Source organism: Callorhinus ursinus, unplaced genomic scaffold, assembly GCF_003265705.2.
Source record: "Callorhinus ursinus isolate GAN/ISIS: 27379988/994484 unplaced genomic scaffold, GSC_fseal_2.0 scaffold3, whole genome shotgun sequence".
Lineage (NCBI taxonomy): Eukaryota > Metazoa > Chordata > Mammalia > Carnivora > Otariidae > Callorhinus > Callorhinus ursinus.
The window spans coordinates 51,216,142-51,237,071 of record NW_027397065.1 but is presented as its reverse complement, the minus strand read 5'-3'; the positions used below and the strand labels follow the sequence as shown (position 1 = coordinate 51,237,071).

General features: G+C 49.5%; 2 protein-coding genes across 5 annotated transcripts in view; one reads left to right on the top strand and one right to left on the bottom strand.

Annotated features, from left to right (window-relative positions):
* The window catches only part of TCOF1 (treacle ribosome biogenesis factor 1), a 37,378-nt gene extending 35,598 nt beyond the window's left edge, over positions 1 to 1,780 (top strand). For all 4 annotated transcript variants that reach the window (XM_025867249.2, XM_073890863.1, XM_073890864.1 and 1 more), the window contains 2 exons: positions 562 to 605; positions 1,279 to 1,780. In XM_025867249.2, the coding sequence (XP_025723034.1) occupies positions 562 to 588 (27 nt within the window). In that variant the 3' untranslated portion in view covers positions 589 to 605; positions 1,279 to 1,780. The remainder of the gene's footprint in view (positions 1 to 561; positions 606 to 1,278) is intronic.
* Positions 1,781 to 2,903: 1,123 nt separating this feature from the next.
* Positions 2,904 to 11,575, bottom strand: CD74 (CD74 molecule). Its single transcript, XM_025867246.2, has 9 exons — positions 11,484 to 11,575; positions 7,519 to 7,691; positions 7,233 to 7,312; positions 6,629 to 6,691; positions 5,849 to 5,944; positions 5,437 to 5,521; positions 4,253 to 4,444; positions 3,759 to 3,821; positions 2,904 to 3,497 (listed from the first exon to the last, which is right to left on the bottom strand). The coding sequence occupies exons 1-9, from the start codon at positions 11,558 to 11,560 to the stop codon at positions 3,487 to 3,489; spliced, it is 840 nt and encodes a 279-aa protein (XP_025723031.1). The 5' UTR covers positions 11,561 to 11,575; the 3' UTR covers positions 2,904 to 3,486.
* Positions 11,576 to 20,930: the final 9,355 nt, after the last annotated feature.

Here is a 20,930-nt window from a genome sequence, read left to right as displayed (position 1 = left end):
CCTGCTCCCTGCCCCCGAGCCATTCTCAGGGTCCAGCGGTTGGGGCCTCGTGAATTGTGACAAGCTGGCGCAGATGGGTGGAGGGCAGGGGCCACCCTGAGGGAGGGACACGGCCTGTGTGTGTGCAGCCATGGCAGTGGCCCCGTCTTTGTGAGGTAGAAGGATGTTCTTGGGATGGGTGAAGGAGAGCCCTGCGGTGGGGGGCAGGGAGGCTAGCCAGGTAGGCTGAGGTGAGAGGAGACATTCCCTGGGATATATGTACCCCAGCTGGCAGGGTGTCCCCTCTGCTTTATGGGTTCCAGAGGCTGATCACTGGAGTAGGGGGCAGTTCTCAAAGCTGAGCATCTGTTGGCTTCAGTGTCCCGGGCTCCTTCCTGGGCAGATGGGGCCCCAGCCCTGCCCTTGGGGATCCCTGTGTACCCAATATCTGTTCCGGGTGGGGGAGCTACAAGTCCTCAGGAGAGAACCATCACTTCTGCTCCGGGGGGTGGGGGGCGGCATGGGGAGGGGGGCGCGGAGCTGCTTCAGGTACAGGAGCCTCTCGTCCTTCTCTCCTCACAGAAGAAGACAGCAGAGCAGACTGTCTGAGGGGCACACGGCAACAGGTATGCTTCCTGGCCGGGGGGTCCCTGGTGAGGGTAGGAGGGTAACTCTAGCGTCTGGCCTGGTTGCAGGGGCCAAGCAGGGGGAAGGAGCAGGGGCTGGAGAAAGTGGTTCTGTCCCTCAAGGTCAGTGGGGCCAGTGAGGCGATGCCAGAAATCAGAGCTGCAGAGTCAGAAGGGTCCAGAATAGTGACGGCCGTGACCAACACAGCACTCCCTGGGTGCGGGCACTGGGATAGTGCCTCTTTGTAGAGGAGAATGAGGCTCGAGGTCAAGTACAGCTCGGTCTCTTCCCACCACTGTCCGCTTCCTCTTCCTTGTGATCTTGTCATTTGAGGGCATTCCTCATGGGGAAGAAGATGGTTTCCTCATAATAAGCCACCCCGATGGAGCTGTGCTTTCCGGGTGGTGGTGAAGGGGCTGATGGGACCCCAGCAGCCACCAGCCCCCTGGAAATGAGAGGGGGGGCACACAGAGCCTGCCTGCCTGGCGTTGAGGATTAAGCATGGAGCACTAAAGTGCTCAGCCCCGTTCCTGGGACACGGTCTGCACTAAAGTGCCCGCTGTGGTTAAAGCTCCTCCCCTGCGTCAGAGACACCAGGCTTTGATTTTATTTTCTTCTCTTTGGAGAAAAAGGTCGGGAAATCTTACATCTGGATATGTTTCCTTCCCCCAGGGATTTCCTAGCCAAGTGGTGACCAGCCCCATGCCTCTGCCCTCTGGCCACCATGGGTTGGAATTGAATCTTTAACTTCCCTCCCTCCCCAGAAGAAGCCAGCCAGCCGCAGAGCCCGTGCTGGCCGAGCTAGTGAGCCCTGCAGAGAGGCTGGTCCGAGGAGGAGGAGAAGTGACTTGCGCTCACCAGCTTCGCGTCTGACTTCTGCCCTGACACAGAATGCTTCAGATAGATGTGTACAGTATATATATATTTTTTTAAGTGACCTGCCCCTCCCCCTTCAAACCCAACAGGCCCAGAGGCCTCGGGACTTTCCATCTCTTGTTCCTGCAGACCTAGCAAGGCCCAGCCTGCAGCTCCTTCTACGTCTCTGGTCTCTGGCTGATGCTGAGGCTTTGTCCTCTGTCAGTTTTTCCCTGTTTTGTTTGTGGTTTTTTTGTATCAACTCAGAAAATAAAAGGCTTGAAGGAAAGGTGCGAGTTCCGAGCGCATCCGGGACAAATGTTTTGCATTTGACTTATTCTTGGAAGGGACCGCCTGGCTAACGCTTGGAGGCGACCAAATCCCGCTCAGGATTTGTTCTTGGCTACACATCAAGCTCTGGGACGCTGTGGTGAGTGGAACAGACAGGTCGCCAGAGAAGAAGACCCTGCGAAGTGCCCCAGGTGCTGAGTCAGCATGGGGAAGGCTTCCCGGAGGAAGTGGCATCTCCGCTAAGGGGGACCTCGTGCGTCGTCACGGCTGGTTGGTTAGGGCCTGGCAAACATCCAGAGGCAGGAAATGGAAGAGGGCTGGTGGGGAATGACTTCACGAGCCTCCTTTTGAAGTTGGGGTGTGAGCTGGAGGCAGGCCCTCTTGATGTGCCTGGTAGAGAATAGGTCCCGCGGGCAGAGTAGGAGCAGGAAAAGCAGGATTGAGTCGCCCTCGTGTCCAGATAACGAAGGTTCTAGGATGGTGCAGGCAAGAAATGTACGAACTCCAAAGACCTGTCTGGGTGCCAAATCTCCAGAATGTGGTGAGGGCAGCAGTGCCATCGCCCAGAGCTGCGTGGAGCCCCAGATGACACGGAGCTTTCTCTCCAGTGCGCTGAGCCTCCTGCCAGTGAGAGTAAGAGGCCATGTGGAGAAGGAGCGCGCTGGGCTGGAGGGCTTGGAGGCCCGGGTCGGCATCCGCTGCACCCTTCACTCGGGCCCCTGCCCCGTATTAGCTTCTCTCTCCTGCTTAGTGTGGGGGTCTAGAACGGGTCTACGTCGGGCGTGAGCCCCTGGTTCCCCACAGCTCCCCGCTTCCTGGCAGTCCCGACACCGGGGCCTGCGCCACTGCCGTCCGTCCTCACACTCACGCTGTTCTTAGTAGAGGAATGAGAACGGGAGGAACTGGTACTTAAACGATTCTGGGCAAGAGCCTATTTCTTTTTGGAAGTAGAGTATGCTTGTGTGTCCCCACGGCAACCGAGCGTGCCTGCGTCCAAAGAGCGCACTCCGCACAGCCCGGCCGGGCCCCACAGGCATCTGGGGCTGGGCTTTGCTGGGCTGTGTCCTCCCACCCACGCCACTGGATTCAAGGTCTCGGGTACCTCCTTGGGGTCCACGAGCCAGATCCCAACAACAGTCAGGAGCCAGAAGTGTTCTACTTACTACCTTTTATTCTCACAGAGCTGCGGCCCTGAGGGCCGGTGACAAGCTTGGCCGCGCGGAGGGAAGAGGGCGGGGGTTGTGGAGCGGCCGGCTCTTCCCGGGGGGAGTGCTGCTGGAGAGGGGAAGGGCGGCTCCTCCCCGCAGCTAGGTAGGCTAGAAAGGCAAGGCCGAAAGGGCAGGAACAGCTAACGGGTTGGGTTAACGCGGGGGAGCACTGTCCCCTCTCCCTGTGCCTTCCATCTTGTCTGTGGGCCTGGATCTTGGTGCTCCATGTTGGAGGCTGAAATGGGGGTCAGCCTAGCTCCTGGTCTACCCCCTTGGGCCATGCGTTCCTGCTGATGGATGAGGGGTGAGGCAGCAGGACCCTCCTGCATCATTACATTCCGTGTTCTCTGACGTGACTTGTGTCTAAGGCTGATGGAGAGCCAGGTGCCAGGGTGTCGTGGAAGGAGGCGCAGAGTGGGAGACAGTGTGTATGGGAAGGAGGGGGGCTAGGGCTGGGGGTGGAGAGGAGCAAGGAGGCAGAGGCCATGCGGGGCGGGCTGCGTGCCGGCATCTGCGTCTGCTTGTCTCATATGCCCACTACAGAGAAGAGAAGCCGCAGGTTAGGGTGGGGGGGGGGTCACCTGTTGGCCCTGCCCCTTCCCAGCACCCTGGGATCTCAGGGCAGTTGAGGACTCTCCACCCCCACAGCCCCTAGTAGTGGTCCTCGGGTGTGAAATGGATGTCCCGGGGAGGTTGGAGAATGGCCCGGGGTCATGCTGCGCCGGAGGGCCCGTGAGGGATTCAGCCCCTCGGGGGATAAGCTGCTGGGGCCCGGATGACCCCTGCAGGGGCCCTTACCTTGGCCCAGGTCCTGCTTGGTCAGGCCCAGCCCGGATGACAGGTCTTCCATGTCCAGTGGCTCTGCAAGGGAACAGCAAGGCCACGTGTCACTTGGCAGTCCAGCCTCCCATACCCATTGGCGAGAGGCTGGGGTCATTCCTCCCAGCCTGGCCACCGGCCTCGTGCCTGGTGGAGACGGGACTCTGGCTGGATGGCAGCACTAAGGTGTGCTCGGGGCAGGCCAAGGGAAGGAACGATGACATGAGATGGGTGGGCCTGTAGGACTCCTGGATGCACCGTGGGCGGTGCCTGGCTGCGTGAGCGTCGCAGATGGAGGAAGGAAGGACAGATGAGTGAGCAGATGAGTGGATGTAAGGAGAGGACCGATGGACAGATGACTGCATGGGTAGGTGGATGAAGGAGTGGCTGAGGGGCTGCCCCACGTGTGCCAGGAGGGCCTTCTGGGTCCTTCTGCTTCTTTGACACTCCCTGGCCACGTAGGCACTGCTTACCACTGCAGTTACGGTGCCCGTGGCTCCTGGTGTGGGGGACCTCGGTGCCGTTGGGGAAGACGCACCAGCAATAGCCGGTGCTCCCATAGCACTGGAGCGGCTTATAGTGGCCGTTCTCATCACACTGGGGCCTGAACGTGCCAGGGTGGACGGCGGGGATGCGGCTGACCTCCTCCTGGCACTTGGTCGGTACTGAAGCGACAGGCGTGGTGAAGACAGTGAGTGAGCAAGCCCTGGGCCAGAATCTCGGCAGAACCAGACATCCACATACCGCTGCCGTGGGCCTAATGCCTTCTGCCCACGGGGCTGTGCTCACTCTACCCCTGGCACAGGTGGGGAAACTAAGGCCTGGACCAACAAGGTGTGAGATCAAAGTGCAAGTAAGCTTATCCCAGAACGCGGTTTCTTCTGACACTCAATGTCTATTGAAGTTTGGAATTGCACCTGTGATTCTTATTTCTAGGGAAAAGCAATGGGCATCTTGGTAAGTCTGAGCCTCTGTTACTGGAGTTATCCAGGTACAAATGGGGCTTGCTTTGAGGATGTGGTAGAGGGATTCAAACATCAGCTGGGAGTTGGTCACCCTGGCATCGAAGGTGCTTTCTATGACTCTATGTTGAGAAAATCGGAGGCCTCTGGTGGGATGGGCTGGGCCCCTGATCTTCCACTCCCCAAACTGAAGCCTAGAGGGAAGACATTTGCCCAAAGTTGTGTGGCAAATTAGTGCCAGGAGGAAGACATGGCCCTCTTTGAGGCTTTAGGGCTGAAAATCCTAGCATACATTGTCCCCCAGATGGAAAAACCCCAAGGTCCTCCCCAAGGTCCTCCTGTCCGGCGTGTACCGGCCGTGTGAGCTCGGGGAGGTCCCTCGGCAGGTGGGGTCCTGAGCCCTGCCCAGCCCCCTCACTCGAAGCTGCGTGGGGTTGAATGGAGAAGGTCACTGTGATGACACCTGGGATGGGTCGGGTCCTTGTCTCCAGGCCCCACGTGTGCAGTGCCAGCCTCCACAAGGGAGGTCAGCCTCTAAAGGGAGTGCTGAGGGGGAGCAGCCAAGCCCAGAAGCAACAGGCAGGAGCGACAGGAGTGAGAGTTGAGAGAGGCTGGGGCAGTCCCACTGCAGCTCCCAGAGAGCCCTGAGGGAGCTTCCAGAAGCCCTGGCATCCCAAGGCTCCTGCTCCTCATACCTTTTAGTGGAACCTCGGGCTTATTCTCCAGGGAATTCTTGCTCATTTCAAACAGGAGCCACTGATACATCCAGCTCTCGAAGACCTAATGGGATAGAGGCAAGGGGTCAGGCTCCACAGCCCCCTCCAACCCTGCCTGACTTTGCCCCTGGGGACAGACATGGAGGGTCCAAGAGGGATCCAACACCCCAGAGCCCAGCTGCAGCCAGGCTCCCTCTTAGAGACCCATAGGGTTTGGTCGAGGTGGTTCCTCAACTCCGAGCCCTCTTCATGTCTGTGGCTTTGTTGGCGCCGGTGCACCACCTCCAGCCTCCTGAGGATAGCTTCCCCGACCCAGCCCTACAGCACCTTCTCCCAGCCCTGTCCTAGATGTCAGGGATGAGAGGGGGCCAGCGCAGGGGAAGCCGCTGACCTTCCAATCCAGGGGCCCCATGGTGCTCTTAAGGTGTTTCAGGTTGTCTAGGAAGTTCCCCTTCAGCTTCGGGTACACCTTCAGGGGGTCAGTCTCCTGTGGGGTAGCAAGGCAGGAAAGAAGGTCTAAAAAGAGCTCTCTGGCAGGCAAGGTGAAATGTGCAATCCGCCTTTCCCTGCACCTCTGCCATAATGGAGCCAAGGAGGGGGGAGGCAGCAAGGGCCTTCCACCTGCATGGCTATGTGATCCTAGGGCTGGGAGTTCGGAGACCCAGGTTCCAGGCCCGCTTCTACCCATAACCCCCAGTCTTCCATTCCTTGCAGACTCCTACTCATCCTCCAGATCTCCCCTCATCAACACCCCTGCCCTCCCCCCCACTCAGTTGGGTCCTCTACTGCTTTCCTCTGCATGTCCCTCATCACCTGGTCACTTGTCTATCTCCCACATCAGCCTGGGACCCCTGTGGGGTTGGAAGCAGAGTCTGATTGCTTCCCAGTGTGAGCCCAGAGCCTTGCACAGCACCTGGTGCGGAGTAGACACACAGCAGAAACTTGGGAAGGGAAAATGGGCATCTTGAGCTAGTCACTTCTGGGCTTTGGGCCTCAGATTCTCCATCTCAAACCCTCAAGCAGATGGCAGGGCTAGACTACATATGACAGTTAAGGGCCACATTGGCATTCTTTCGCTAATCTGGTGAGGGCGGAATTGTGCAGGCCTTGGAGTGTGGTGTCGCGGGAACCATGGGTGGGCAGGCAGGGCCACCCATGGGGTCCCACTCACCAGAAGCATGTGCATCACGTGGTCCTGTGTCATGTTGCCGTACTTGGTGGCGTTCTGCATGGGCTGTGGAAGGAAAGAAACGGGGGTTACCAGTACCGGCCCACAGAGGAGGGGCCCTGCAACAGAGCCAGCGGCTCCGGGTCTTGGTAGGAGTCCAGAGTTCAGCTGCTCAACAGGAACAGGCCCATCTCTACCACCTCGGAGTAGGAGCCCAAGTAGGAGAGCTCAAGCCAGTCACTTTCCCTTACTGCGTCAATGTCCTTAGTGGTCAAATCTGCATAAGCTTTCCTGCCCAGGCTTTGTGGACAGCAGATTGTTTTAGGACAGAAACATTACCCATAGAGGACATCAAGGGCTTTGAGAAGGGAGGGGGCCGTGAGATGCTCTGGGAAACGAGAAGCATTTTGTAAACCTCCCAGGGATGGCCCCAAGAGGCTCTTTCCTCCCCGACCCCTGGGAGCTCTCTTCTTCCTAAGGCAGGCCCTGTCCTCCCCGCCCCCCGCCAAGCTGGGCTTTTCCTGCCTCAGCCGTCCTCCCCCGGCCTTCACCCTACATCCAGGCTAGATGACACCTCCCCGTTCCACCGCCCTCCGGTTGTCCTTACCCCCTGGAGCAGGCCTGGCATGGGCAGCGCCTGCATCATCATGGGGGCAGCGACCTTCATCTTGTTCAAAGGCTTGGATGCTGTGGGGACAGGAGGTACAGTATGAGTGTGGCCCCAGTGCCCAGGGAAGAGAGCACTCGGATTGGGGACCAAGATCAACCCAGTGAGGAGGGGCTGGAATCCCAGACCCGAGGGAGAAGAGAGTGGGCCCAGCTGGGTGCAGGGATGGGGTCTCGAGGGAAGGACGGTGGGGTGGGGGAGGTCGGGATGGAGGTGGGGGACGCACGCTTGGGGAGCTTCATGCGCAGGTTCTCCAGCTGCAGGTTCTGGGAGGTGACCGTCAGCTTGTCCAGCCGGCCCTGCTGCTGGTACAGGAAGTAGGCAGTGGTGGCCTGGCCAGCCAGGAGCAGAGCCACCAGGACAGAAAAGCCTGTGTACATAGCTCCTTGGCTGCACTTGCTGTTGGGGGGCAGGAGGTAGGTCAGAGGAAGGTCCACAGACGTGGCTGCCCCAAGGGCTGACTGAGAGCAGGGGGATGCCCCCCGTTTCCGTCGGCTCCTCCACCCCCTCAGCTATCCCGAACACGCACACATAAACAACCAGTGCCTATGGACACACAGCTCGAAGACGTTCCCCCAGCGCCACAATTCTAACCACTGCTGCTCCCTACGGTCCTGAGCAGAAACCCTAGTGCTGCCCCTGGACCTAGGATGAGTGGGGAAGAGCCAGAGATGAGTGCCTTGTCCTTCCTGGGCCTCGTCCCACCTGTGCTACAAGGGCTTGACGTGGAGGGTCTCCCCGGGTTCTTTCTGCCAGGGGGGTCTCCTGAGCATCAGGACTGCCCTCAAGGGGAACAGGTTTCAGCCCCCTACCTCCCCAACCCTTGCAGTGAAATCAGAGAAAAGGGAAGGAAGTGGGCCCTGGGCAGCAGAGCATGTGGCCCACCTGAAAACGAGAAGTGAGGCCTTGACATTTTAGGAGCAGGCTGGGGACAGTGGATGCAGTCAGACTGGAGCAGAGTCGGGCACCACTCCCTCTGGGGACACACCCTCACCCCACACTCCCCGTGTCTTTGAGCAAGTCTCTGCCATTCTCCGGGCCTGTCATGTGGGTGCCTCTCACCTCAGCAATTCTAGGATTTGGTGGTTTTCTTCTTTGAAGCAAAATCTGACTGTGACCACGCAAGTATTTCAGATGGTACTCCCAACCCGGGCGGGGTTTCAGTAGGAGTATGGTGCCTGAGCCTGTGTGACTGGGACAATGTCTCACATTCTCTAAACGAGTTGGCTGCACAGGGAGGGGTGGCCAGACCTCAGGTAATTCTTGGAGTTGTTGGCCTTGGTTACGGTTTTGAGGGCACATGAATATGTCACAGCTTAGGGAATGTAAGGATCCTGCCCCAGGACCCTGACAGTTCCTGGCCTGTTTCCTCCCACCTCACCCCGGGGGTGGGACTACCAGAACCCCACTAGAAACTGTCGTCATGAGACTACACTCTGCCTACTCCAGGAACCAACAAGGACAGTTTAGGAAACTCCAGGAGACCCTTCTGCCTAGTAACTCATGACATCACACACAGAGCTCATTCTCATTGGCTCTCTGCTTGCCAGTCCTCTGCATGTTCTGGGCCAAGGTCCAGGCCAAAAGATCGTTGTTCTGTTAGGAGAAAGCAAAAACCCCGCGTGGGGAAAAGGAGGAGACCAGACAGGAAGGGAAAGCAAGTACCACTTCTTGGCCTCCTCCAGGAACAGGGGTAGCCTGGCTTCTGTGAACATCCACCCAAGCCCGGGTCTTGCCTGGGTTCAAGCTCTCCAGTTCATTATCTACATGCTCACCCCTCTGCAACCCCAATCAGGTCCCAGTTCTACCTTCCACTATACCTTCTCTGAACCTCAGTTTCTCATAATGCCTAAGAATCTACAGAGTCATATTGGAGATGAGACCTGGAGTGGAATCCTGGCTCTGCCACCCCCTTAGGTCAGGGAGCTGGGGTAAGTCAACCCCTCCGAGTAACCTGAAGTAGGAACAACTACTCAAAGGGTTGTTATATAAAATAAGATCATGAGGGTAAAGCTCTTGGCTCCACACCTAGGTACACAGTTAGCACTGAGTACTACTCTCAAGGGAGTTAATAGTTAACTTTAGCGTCTGGTTTCCTTCCTCTTTTTGCCCCTTGAATGTGGGTCCCCTGGTTCTGGATGACTGCCAACTCTTGCCACCTCTCTCCTCATTTCCTCCTTTCCACGGCCTCCTTCTTGAATGAAAAATAATAATAATAATTGGCTGAAGTCAGGAGCCAACCAGAACTAGCAGGAACCATGATACAAATGTTGCGAAGCAGAAGTGTTCACAAAGGGGTCTGAGAAACAGGCTCAAGGCTAGAACGGACTGAGCACACACCAGGGCCAGTTTTAGAAGCAGTCCCTGGGGTGCCTGGGTGGCTCAGTTGGTTGAGCGACTGCCTTCGGCTCAGGTCATGATCCTGGAGTCCCGGGATCGAGTCCCGCGTCGGGCTCCCCGCTCAGCGGGGCGTCTGCTTCTCCCTCTGACCTTCTTCCCTCTCGTGCTCTCTCTCTATCTCATTCTCTCTCTCAAATAAATAAATAAAATCTTTAAAAAAAAAAAAAAAAAGCAGTCCCTAAACTAAAAGGAGAGTCAGGCAAGGATTTGAGGAGGGGGCACTCTCTCTGTACACTGAGCTCGCACTAGGTCTGCAACTCACTGCGTGGCCCTTCCTGCCCTCTCTGCAAATCCTGCTTCTAGAAGGAGGCCAGATCGTAGAGTGGGCTCACATTTTGAAGTCAGGCTAGTCCTGGATTCAAATTCTAAGTAGCTCACTCCAATACTCACCACCTGTGATAACTTCAGTAAGCTGCTAACAAAGCCTCAATTTTCTCTTATGTAAAAATGGGGATGATAAAAGTACCGGACTTATATAGGACTACTGTGAGAGTTAGGGTTGGGTTTAGCACATAACTAATCATAGGAATTACTAACCCTGGCTGAGGACTGGTGACAGGTAGTCAGTGAACGGGAACTATTATCATGGCTAGTGTCATTGTTTTTATTATTACTGAGACCCAGAAAGAAGTAGCAATTTGTCCAAGTCATATGTGACAGCAGCAGAACCTGGACCAGAATCTAGCCCTCACAGGAGAGTCAGCCCTCCGAGCCCTGGGATTCCTTGGGGTTTTCACAGGAATGCTCTGATGGTCTATATCTGGTCCTGCAGAATGCAGTTCCTCATGACATCTCTAAGTGTCTCTCCCAAACCTCTTTCTGCCTGGCAACAGCTGACATCACTGCCCTGAGTTTCTATAATTTGCAAATTACTTTTTTTTTTTTTAAGATTTTTAAGTCATCTCTACATCCCACATGGGGCTCAAACCCACAACCCTGAGATCAAGAGTCTCATGCTCTACTGACTGAGCCAGCCAATCGCCCCAATTTGCAAATTACTTTTTGAAGATTGGGAAGAGTGGGGCTATGGGGTAGCCACATTCTAACCCTGTTTCTTTTCTTTTCTTTTTTTTTTTTTCCCCAGGGAAACACCTGGATGAGACAATCCTGGGCCTGGGAAAGGGGTCCCGGGGTCCTCCTGGATGGCTGTGCTGGCCCCTTGCTGAAAGGGAGAGGGACACAGGCAGGGCATGACCCACATCAACCTTCAATCCCTTCTAAAAATTTAGCCAGAGCCCCCACCCTTGCCTTTTCCTGACTCCTCCCAGCATCTCTCAGTCCCTCCTGTAATGGCAGATACGTCCATCTACTCACACTTCCCTGATACAAACACATTCACCTATCCGTGGTGATTAGGGAGAAACTCCACTGTGATGAGCAGCTTCTACCATCCTCTCTGAGAAACTCAGTTTCTCCATCTAGGATCCATAACATTTTCCAAATCTAGTCCAAGGTTTCTAACCTAGGATTCGCAGTCTAGCTTCAGGGGGTCTGGGAAGCCCCTGATATTGTGTGTAAGTCTAGGGGGAGAATCCAGGGCTCTCTTATGATTTTTGAGGACATAAGTGTATCATACAAAGAAATTTAAGACCCCTGCCCTGGAGAAGCTCCCTCATTTTATTGGAGGGAGGACAGAAGCCCAGCTCAGGCCAGAGACTTGCTCAAAATCACCCAGAGGCAGGGCCTGAATCCATCCCTCCCGTGGCTCCCTGTCTCGTGCTCCTCCCATGGCACCCAGGCACGTCTGTGTGGTCCAGGATTTGTGTGCTCTCTCCTGCAGCTCACACATACCTCTCTGGAGTGCCGGGGCGTTGGCCCAGCATGGGCAGCTGCTCATGGTTGGAGATGAGGTCGCGCTGGTCTTCCATGGTTCTGGCCTCTGGTCTTCCCCACACTTCCTGCTTCTGCTGCTGCTGCTGCCGCCTGGGTGTCTGGGACCCTGAGCCCCGGCTTACCTCTTGAAGTTGGAGCTGAGGAGGAATCTGATTTGTCCACCGGAGGCCACTCCGCCCACCTGGTAAAAGTGGAAGTGAAAACCACAAAGCTGGAAATACCCCCACTTGGGCAAAGCTGCCTTTAACAGGACAGGATGGGGAGGCGGGGGCTCCCCAGACAGGTAGAAAGGCCAGTATACTTCCATTGGCTACTCAGGGCCCTCATCACTTGTTTCTGGGCAGACCTTTGGAATCATAAGGCACTTTGGATATTGCAAGAAACAGGCAAACATTCACTCCCTAGACGGAAAATCACTTTGGACAGAGAAAATGCCTTTGTCTCCCCTGCTTCCCCACTGAAAAGTGGGCGCAGAACGTCGGGGGTGGGGTGAGGAATGATACGCTCAGTGTTCCCCATGCTCCCTTCTAACTTGGGCATTTTATGAACCTGAGTCCATGGTTCTAAGGCTCTGGTACTAACATTTGCTGCCACTTACTAAGCCTTCCTTTGTGCCAGGCACCGTGCTAATTGTTTTACATGCTTTGTTTCATTGAATCTCTATAGTGACTCTTTGAGGCCTGTTTTATTTTATTATTTCCATTTATAGGTAGGGACCCTGAGGCTTTGAGAGGCTATGTGCTCGCATAGGATCATGCATCCAAGAAGTGGGGAATCCATGGTTTCAACCTCTCTGCTCTTGTGTCATGCTGATGTCCAAACCATGTGGTTCAAATTCAGGACAGTGGGGGTCTCTGCAGAGGGCCTGGAAAGGGTACCCAAGGGAGATTTGACTATGTTGGCAAGGTTTTATTTCTTACTGTTTTGTGGCTTACCTACCATATTTGTTTTATGAATCTTTATGTCTTCTGTGTATTTCAAAATTTACATTAATTTTTTTTTGTAATTTTAGTAGTTTTTAATTTAGAAACTTTGTGGTCTGGGCACCTGGTGGCTTAGTCAGTTGGGCATCTGCCTTCGGTTTGGGTGGTGAGTCCAGGGTCCTGGGACTGAGTCCCGCATTGGGCTTCCTGCTCCAAGGGGAGTTGCTTCTCCCTCTGCCTCTGCCTCTCTCTCTCTCTCTCTCTGTCTCTCATGAATGAGTAAATAAAATCTTTAAAAATAAATAAATAAATAAAAGTAAAAACTCTGTGGTTTGAAGATTCAATGAGTCTTAGATTTCAAGAATCAAGGGAGATAGTATATGTATTTTGAGGGGAGGGGAAAAAACAGACATGGCCTTCGATGCACCAGACCTGAGTTCAAATCCCAAGTCAGAAAGACCCTAGCCGCATGACTTGAGCCAGCCCCCTAACCTTTCTGAACTGGTTTTCTCCTTTGGAAAGGAATGACAATAACACTAAACTTGCAGCGATGTAAGATTAAATAAGCATTTAGCACAGAGCCTGGTACCATAGGAGATACTCAAGAAAAGAAACTGTTACTCAAATATTTACCAGATATTTTCTGGATAATTAAGAAAAATGAAATCGTGTATCCATACAAACTGGAGCACAAATGTTCATAATAGCCCCAAACTGGAAACAACCCAAATGTCCATCAACAGGTGGCTAGATAAACAAACTGTGGTTCATTCATACAATGGAATACTACTCAGCAATAAAAAGGAATGAACTATTGATACTCACACCACCTGGATGAATCTAAAAATAATTATGCTATATGAAAGAAGCCAGAACCAAAGAGTATATACTGTATGATTCCATTTAGATAAAATTCTAGGAAATGCAAACTAATTTACAGTGATAGAGAAGAGATGAGTAGTTACCTGAGGATGGGGGTGGGGGGCGGTGCAAGAAGGGACAAAAAGGAAGGATGACAAAGGGACACAAAGAAACTGTGGGGCGCATTATCTTGATTGTAGAGCTATTTTCATGATGTATGCATTTGTCAAAGCTTGCCAGATCGTGCCCTTTAAATTTGTAAAGTTTATTATGTGTCAATTATATCTCAATAAAGCTATTTTTAAAATAAGACTTTTGAAAAACATTTCTTAAAAGACAAGTGACAAAGAAAAATAGTGTGTGTATTTCAAAGATCACTATTAAGAAAGTGAAAAGTCAGCCCATAAAATAGGAGAAAATATTTACAAATTATATATCTGATAAGGATCTAATGTCCAGAATATATGAAGAGATATTAGAACTCAATAGTCACAAGACAACCCGATTGCAAATGGACAAAGGATTTCAGATTTTTCTCCAAAGATGTGCAAATGGTCAATAAGCACATGAAAAGATGTTCCCCATCACTAGTCATTGGGGAAATGCAAATCAAAGCCACCATAAGGTGCCACTTCACACCCACTGTGACGGCTACCATCAAAAAGACAGACAATAACAAGTGTTGTCAAGATGTGGAAAAAGTGGAACTGTCATTATTGCTGGTGGGAATGTAAAATGGTGCAGCTGGAGCGCCTGGCTGGCTCAGTCCATAGAGCATGTGACTCTTGATCTCAGGGTTGTGAGTTCGAGCACCACGTTGGGGACAGAGTTCACTTTAAAAAAATAAAATGGAAAATAAAATAAAATGGTATAGCTACTTTGAAAAACAATTTGATAATTCCTCAAAAAGTTAAAGAGTTATCATGTGACCCAGTAATTCTGCTCCTAGATCTCTACACAAGAGAAATGAAAACATACCCCCCACACAAAAACTTGTAGACCAATATTCATAGTGCCATTATTCCTAGTAGTCCAAAAGTGAAAACAATCCAAATAGCCATCAACTGATGAGTGAGTGAATAAAACATGGCATATCCATACAACAGAATATTATTTAGCCATAAAAAGGAGTTAAAAATCTCAACAGAACGGTTGTTTTTAAAAAACAATGAAGTACTGATTCATGCCACAAAATGTTTGAATTTGGATGACATTATGCTAAATGAAACAAACCAGACATAAAAGGCTACATATTGTATGATTCTATTTCTGCGAAATGTCTAGAATAGGCAAATCCATAGAGACAGAAGGTAGATTAGTGGCTGCCAGGGGCTGGAGGTGGGGAGGGGGCAGGAGGGGGGTATAGAGAATGATTGTTAACGGGTACAGGGTTTCCTTTTGGGGGTGATGAAAATAGTCTGGAATTAGATAGTGTTGATGGTTACACAACTTTACGGATATATGGAAAACCACCGAGTTGTACAATTTTAAAAGCTTGAATATTGTGGTATGTGAATTATAGCTCAATTTAAAAAAAGATTTCTTGGTAAGGATGGCTAGAACACACATATAGCTTTACTTCCTCTCTCAAATGACTTTTTTTTTTTTTTTTTAATGTAAACTCTAAGGACAGAGAAGACAGAAGAGAAAACAGCAGCAGAATTTGGGAAGCTGGAGAGCATATAGACTAGTGGTAAATCTCATAGCAGACTCCAGAAAGCTAAATCTTCAACCTGCAGCTAGAAAAGCTGAGAAGCTTTACCTATTTACATGGCAGAACAGGCTCAGGAATTGGGATATGAGGCGACTGGGTGGGAGTAGAGGTGGGGCTAAGAGGAAGAGGGCTGGTTGAAAGTCTGTTTATGAAACAGTTGGATACCCACTTCCTCTCCCTCCCCTTCTCTGAGAGAAGACTGGAAATTTATCCCCAGGCATAATAAAGGGCATGGGCCAGTACTAAAGCTGAGAGTCCCAACCTTCTCCCCCTCCCAGTTCCCAGAATGCTAGAAGGCAGGCCTCTCCCTCGGGTAATACTTGGAAAGATCCTTCTTCGGGGAACATGACCAAACCAGGAGGAATGATCTAAATACTCTAACATTGGGGGTTCCCCAATTAACAGGTAATGCCATAGGGAAGCCCTCAGCAGATAAGCCCTCCTCATGGGTCACGACCTCCATTTGGTTTTTTAGACAATCAAGGATCATGGAACATCTGAAGAAAGCCTCCAACATAAAAGAGAATGAACTAAACAAATAACCAAACCCCAAAAAAGCACCAGGGAGGAAAACAAATGGCCATGAATAGCCTTAGGGACATAAAAGATGATACTGTACCCATGAAACAAGAATAGGATGCTATAAAGATATAGGTGCTATTAGAAGAAAAATACAGCTATTGAAGATTAAAAGTACAAGGGCAGATATTAAATAATTGGTAGATGGAAGATAAAGTTTTTTTAATGTTTCAGAAAGATAAATTTCCCACAAGGATAAAAAGAAAAATCAGAAAGAAAAGAGAATTAAAGCCAATCTGAGAAACCCAACAGCCAAATATCAGAGTTTAAGAAATAGAGAACAGAGAAAATCAGGGGGAAGAAATCATCAGTGAAATAACTCAGTACCATTTCCAGAAGTCAAGGACATACATTTCCAAACTGAAAGGGCCCGGTGAGTACCAAGGAAAAGGCATAAAATAGTTTCAAACGAAGGGACATCATGGTAGAGGTTTCAGAAAAATAAAGACAAAGAAAAGATTCCACAAATTCCAAATTTCCAAAAAACAAAACAAAACAAAACAAAACACATATAAAAACCCAGGAATCACAGTGACTTTGGACTTCTTAACAGCAACCCTGGAAACCAGAAGATATTGGAGCAGTGCCCTCAAAGGTCTACGGGAAAATGATATCCACCCTACTAAGCCAAATTATCAAATATGTGAGGGTGTCATTAAGATATTCTCAGACATTGAATATCTCAAAAATTTTCCTTTCTCAGAAAGCTTCAGGAAGTTATGCTCTACCGCATGAAGTTCACTAAAAATAAGAGAAGACCTGGGACACAGGAAACTGAAATTCAGTTGGTGAGAGGGAATGGGGATGCCCAGGAGAGTGGCACACAGAAGTTCTAGGAGTAAAACAAAATATCTACATTGGATCAGGCCCAAGAGCTCTGAAAGACATCTCCTCAACATGACAAACCTGATAGATATCTGATATGCCTGGATGTACTGAGATGCAATTTTGGGAGTATATGATGTTAAATTACGATAATTTCATAGAAAATTAAGTAAATAAAGGAACACTCGTGCACTGTTGGTGGGAACATGAACTGGTACAGCCATTCTGGAAAACTGTATGGAGGTTCCTCAAGAAGCTAAAAATAGAACTACCCTACAATCCAGCAATCTCCCTACTAGGTATTTACCCAAAAAATGCAGAAACACGAATTCAAAGGGATACATGCATCCTTATGTTTATTGCACCATTATTTACAATAGCCAAACTATTGAAGCAGCCCAAGTGTCCATCAAAAGATGATGGATAAGAAGATGGAATGGAACACAATTGAATATTATTCAGCCATAAAAAATTGAAGTCTTGCCATTTGCAACAACATGAATGGAGCTAGAGATTATAATACTAAGCAGCTAAGTTAGAGAAAGAGAAATATATGATTTCACTCTTATGTAGAATTTAAGAAACAAAAGAAAATGAGCAAAGGAAAAGAGACAAACCAAGAAACAGACTTTTTTTTTTAAGATTTTATTTATTCATTTGACAGAGACACAGGAAGAGAGGGAACACAAGCAGGGGGAGTGGGAGAGGGAGAAGCAGGCTTCCCGCTGAGCAGGGAGCCCGATGCAGGGCTCCATCCCAGGACCCTGAGATCAGGACCCGAGCCGAAGGCAGACACTTAACAACTGAGCCACCCAGGCGCCCCAAGAAACAGACTTAACTATAGACAACAAACTGATGGTTACCAGAGAGGAGGTGGGTAGGGGATGGGTGAAAGAGGTAATAGAGATTAAAGAGTACACTTACCATGATGAGCCCTGAGTAATGTACAGAATTGTTGAATCACTCTATTATACCACTAGAACTAATATAACACTGTACGTTAACTATACTGGAATTAAAATAAAAAACTTAATTTAAAAAAAAGAAAGAAAAATAAATGAACAACCAAGACAACTATTAAGTCTTGGGAAAACAAAAGTTATTTAGGAAATGTTTAGTAATCTTAGTATACTGTGTAGCTCAAATGGAATGATGTACACACTGTCATAATATGGTGAACGTTGAACGCTGATCATACATAACCAAACATACAGTGGAGGCATAAGGGAGGATGAAAGGACAGAAAGAGTGACATAGAGGGACAGAGGAGGGAAGAGGGCGAAATCTTCACCTTCCACTGTGAAAAACCAACCAGACAATGTTTAAAATTGAAAAATCAGGAAGTAATACCAGAAGCTATTCGGAGGTACAGAGATAAATACCAAAAGAATCGGCTAAAAAAGTTTATAGTAGTATAAAGAGGAAGGTGAGGAAATGCTATTTTTCACAGCAAGGCTTATAGAGTATTTGATTCTTTAAATATGTAAATTTGTAACTTGGATACAAAGTAAAACTAAATTTAAAAATAAAGAAAACATGCAACAGTTGATTCTAGGCTGATTGTGAAAATAAAAATGGCAGCCCAAACCCTCTCCCTTGTTTTTTTTAAAGGTTTCATTTATTTATTTGACACAAAGAGAGAGAGCACAAGCAGGGGGAGCATCAGGCAGAGGGAGAAGCAGACTCCCCGCTGAGCAGGGAGCCCGATTCGGGACTCGATCCCAGGACCCTGGGATCATGACCTGAGCCGAAGGCAGATGCTTAACCGACTGAGCCACCCAGCACCCCCAAACCCTTTCCCTTGTGAAGCAACTTTAGGTCAAGGCTGAGGATGTCCCCAAAGATCAACCTGGCCTTGCCCAGAGGAGGCTATAGACTAATTCCAGCCAGGAGGGTATACCCCAAGACTGAGTTTCCCCAGGATTGGCGGGAGAGGGCTCCCTTCATCTTTTCTAATTGTAGGGTAGTATGTCAGTTGTCATACAGGCCCCACTGCCCAGTGTAGGAGTCCTGTGCCACCCCTCTCCTTGCATGGGGAAGGAGACAAAGTGATGGAAAGTAGGAAGGCTTGGTATGTGACACATCCTTAGGGGGATACAGGGTTAAGGCAGGATTCAGCTCCCCCATTTTTCAGATGGAGAAAGTCTGGCTCAGAAGGGGAAAGGAACTGACCCAAGGTCACACAGCGAGGTCACACAGAGCTGAGACTAGCCCCTGCAGTTAAACAAAAGAACTCTGGGGCAGACTTCCTGTATTCACATCCAAGTTCCAATAGCTGGATCACAGGGTAGAGGAAAAGAAAGTACAGGTAGGTGTGTTGGAGACATCTTTTTTTCCAGAAAACAAGGAAATGCTCAGACTACTGGGATTTGTCAGAAGGATCCAGGATCTGGGGCAACTGGGTGGCTCAGTCAGTTGACAGTCTGACTCTTGATTTCAGCTCAGGTCATGATCTCAGGGTCATAAGATAGAGTCCTGAGTCGGGCTCCACTCTCAATGCAGAATCTGCTTGAGATTCTCTCTCTCCCTCCCCCTCTGCCCCTCCCTGATGCTCATGCTCTCTCTCTAAATAAATAAAATCTTTAAAATGGAACTCCTTTAAAAAAGAAGAAGGATCCAGGATCCAACTTGAATAGGCACCTGCCAGCCAAATATGGGACAATTCCAGAATCAATTAGAGTAACTTACCTTGCCTCTTTGGAAGAAACTATAGTTCAATCCCAGTTGATAAAGAAAAATTCTTCTTTACATAAGAATGCAAGAAAACTAACATAAAAGAAAACATAGAATTAGAAAATCACCTTTTTATAACCTCAGTGTAATAGCTGGTTCAGGCGAGGGCCACCAATGGATGCCAAAACCATGAGATGAAATGTTGCAGGGTGACAGGATATCCACACACAGCAGTATCATCCCAAAGGTCCCTGCTGGTGGCAAAGAGGGAACGGCACTTTACTGCTGTCACTACCAAGTGACCAAACTTTTACTATCACCAACAGTGGGACAACCTGACATTATGTTTCCTAATGGGGTGTAATATTCAGCATCAGCCAGGAAATATCTTTTCTAAAAAATCATTAATCTTGAATCTACCTTTAGACCCAAGTTCCAGTTTATAGTAATTATAGGGGTAGAAGAACAAGTTAAATGACACCTTGAGGAAATAAAAAATTCCAGGGACAGTCTGCAAGACAGTGACTGTTACCATCAAAGGGTCAATGCCATGAAAAAGGTATATGTGTGAGAGGGTTTTATATTTTAAAAGATTAAAGAAATGTAGGGGTGGGATGCCTAGGTGGCTCAGTTGGTTAAGCGTCTGCCTTCACTCAGGTCATGATCTCAGAGTCCTGGAATTGTGCTCCCTTTCTCTCTCTCCCTGTACTCATGTTCTTGCTTGCTCTACTCTCTCTCTCTCAAATAAATAAATAAATAATCAATCTTTTTTTTTTTTAAAGATTTTATTTATTTGACAGAGAGAGACACAGCGAGAGAGGGAATATAAGCAGGGAGAGTGGGAGAGGAAGAAGCAGGCTTCCCGCTGAGCAGGGAGCCCGATGCGGGGCTCAATCCCAGGACCCTGGGACCACGACCTGAGCCGAAGGCAGATGCTTAACAACTGAGCCACCCAGGCGCCCTAAACAATCTTAAAAGAAAGACATGTAGGGGAACCAGCTGGCTCAGTCAGTGGAGCATAGGACTCTTGATCTCAGGGTTGAGTTCGAGCCCCATGTTGGGTGTAGAGATTACAAAAAATAAAATAAAATCTTTAAAAAAAGATTAAGGGAATGTCATAACCAAATGCAATTTGTGAATCTTTTTAAAAAGATGTTGTCAGAGAGAGAGAGTGAGAGAGAGGAGGCACAAGCAGGGGGAGCGGCAGGCAGAGGAAGAAGCAGGCTCCCCACTGAGCAAGGAGTCCAATGAGGGACTCAATCTCAGGACTCTGGGATCATGACCTGAGCCAAAGGCAGACATTTCACTGACTGAGCCACACAGGCATCCCTGCAATTTGTGAATCTTGACAAGATTCTGGTTTGGAAAAAAAAAAAGCTACAAAAGGCATTTTTGAGAAACTGAGGAAATGTGAATCTGGATAGATTATTAGAGGATATTTGGGAATTATTGTTTTTTTAGGTGTGATAATGGAATTTTTGGCCATTAAGTGAATATTTCTTCTTAGGGGCTGAAGGCTGAATGAAATACTCGGATGTGACATGACATGAGGTTTGCAACTTATTTTCAAATGTTCAGAAAAAAGATATAGGTAGATAATAGATAAAATTAACAATAGTTGATTATAGATGTGGGTATAGGAATAATCACTTTTCTATATGTTTGAAATTTGTCATAATAAATGGTTGGGGGAAAAAGGCAATTGTATACAAATCCTACACAGGAACTGTGCTGGCTGCTAAGAATACACTCCATTCCCATCACTGTTACATTGACACTTGTGGGACAGTGGGTCCTTTCACACCATAGGCACATAATGTGTGTTGTAAT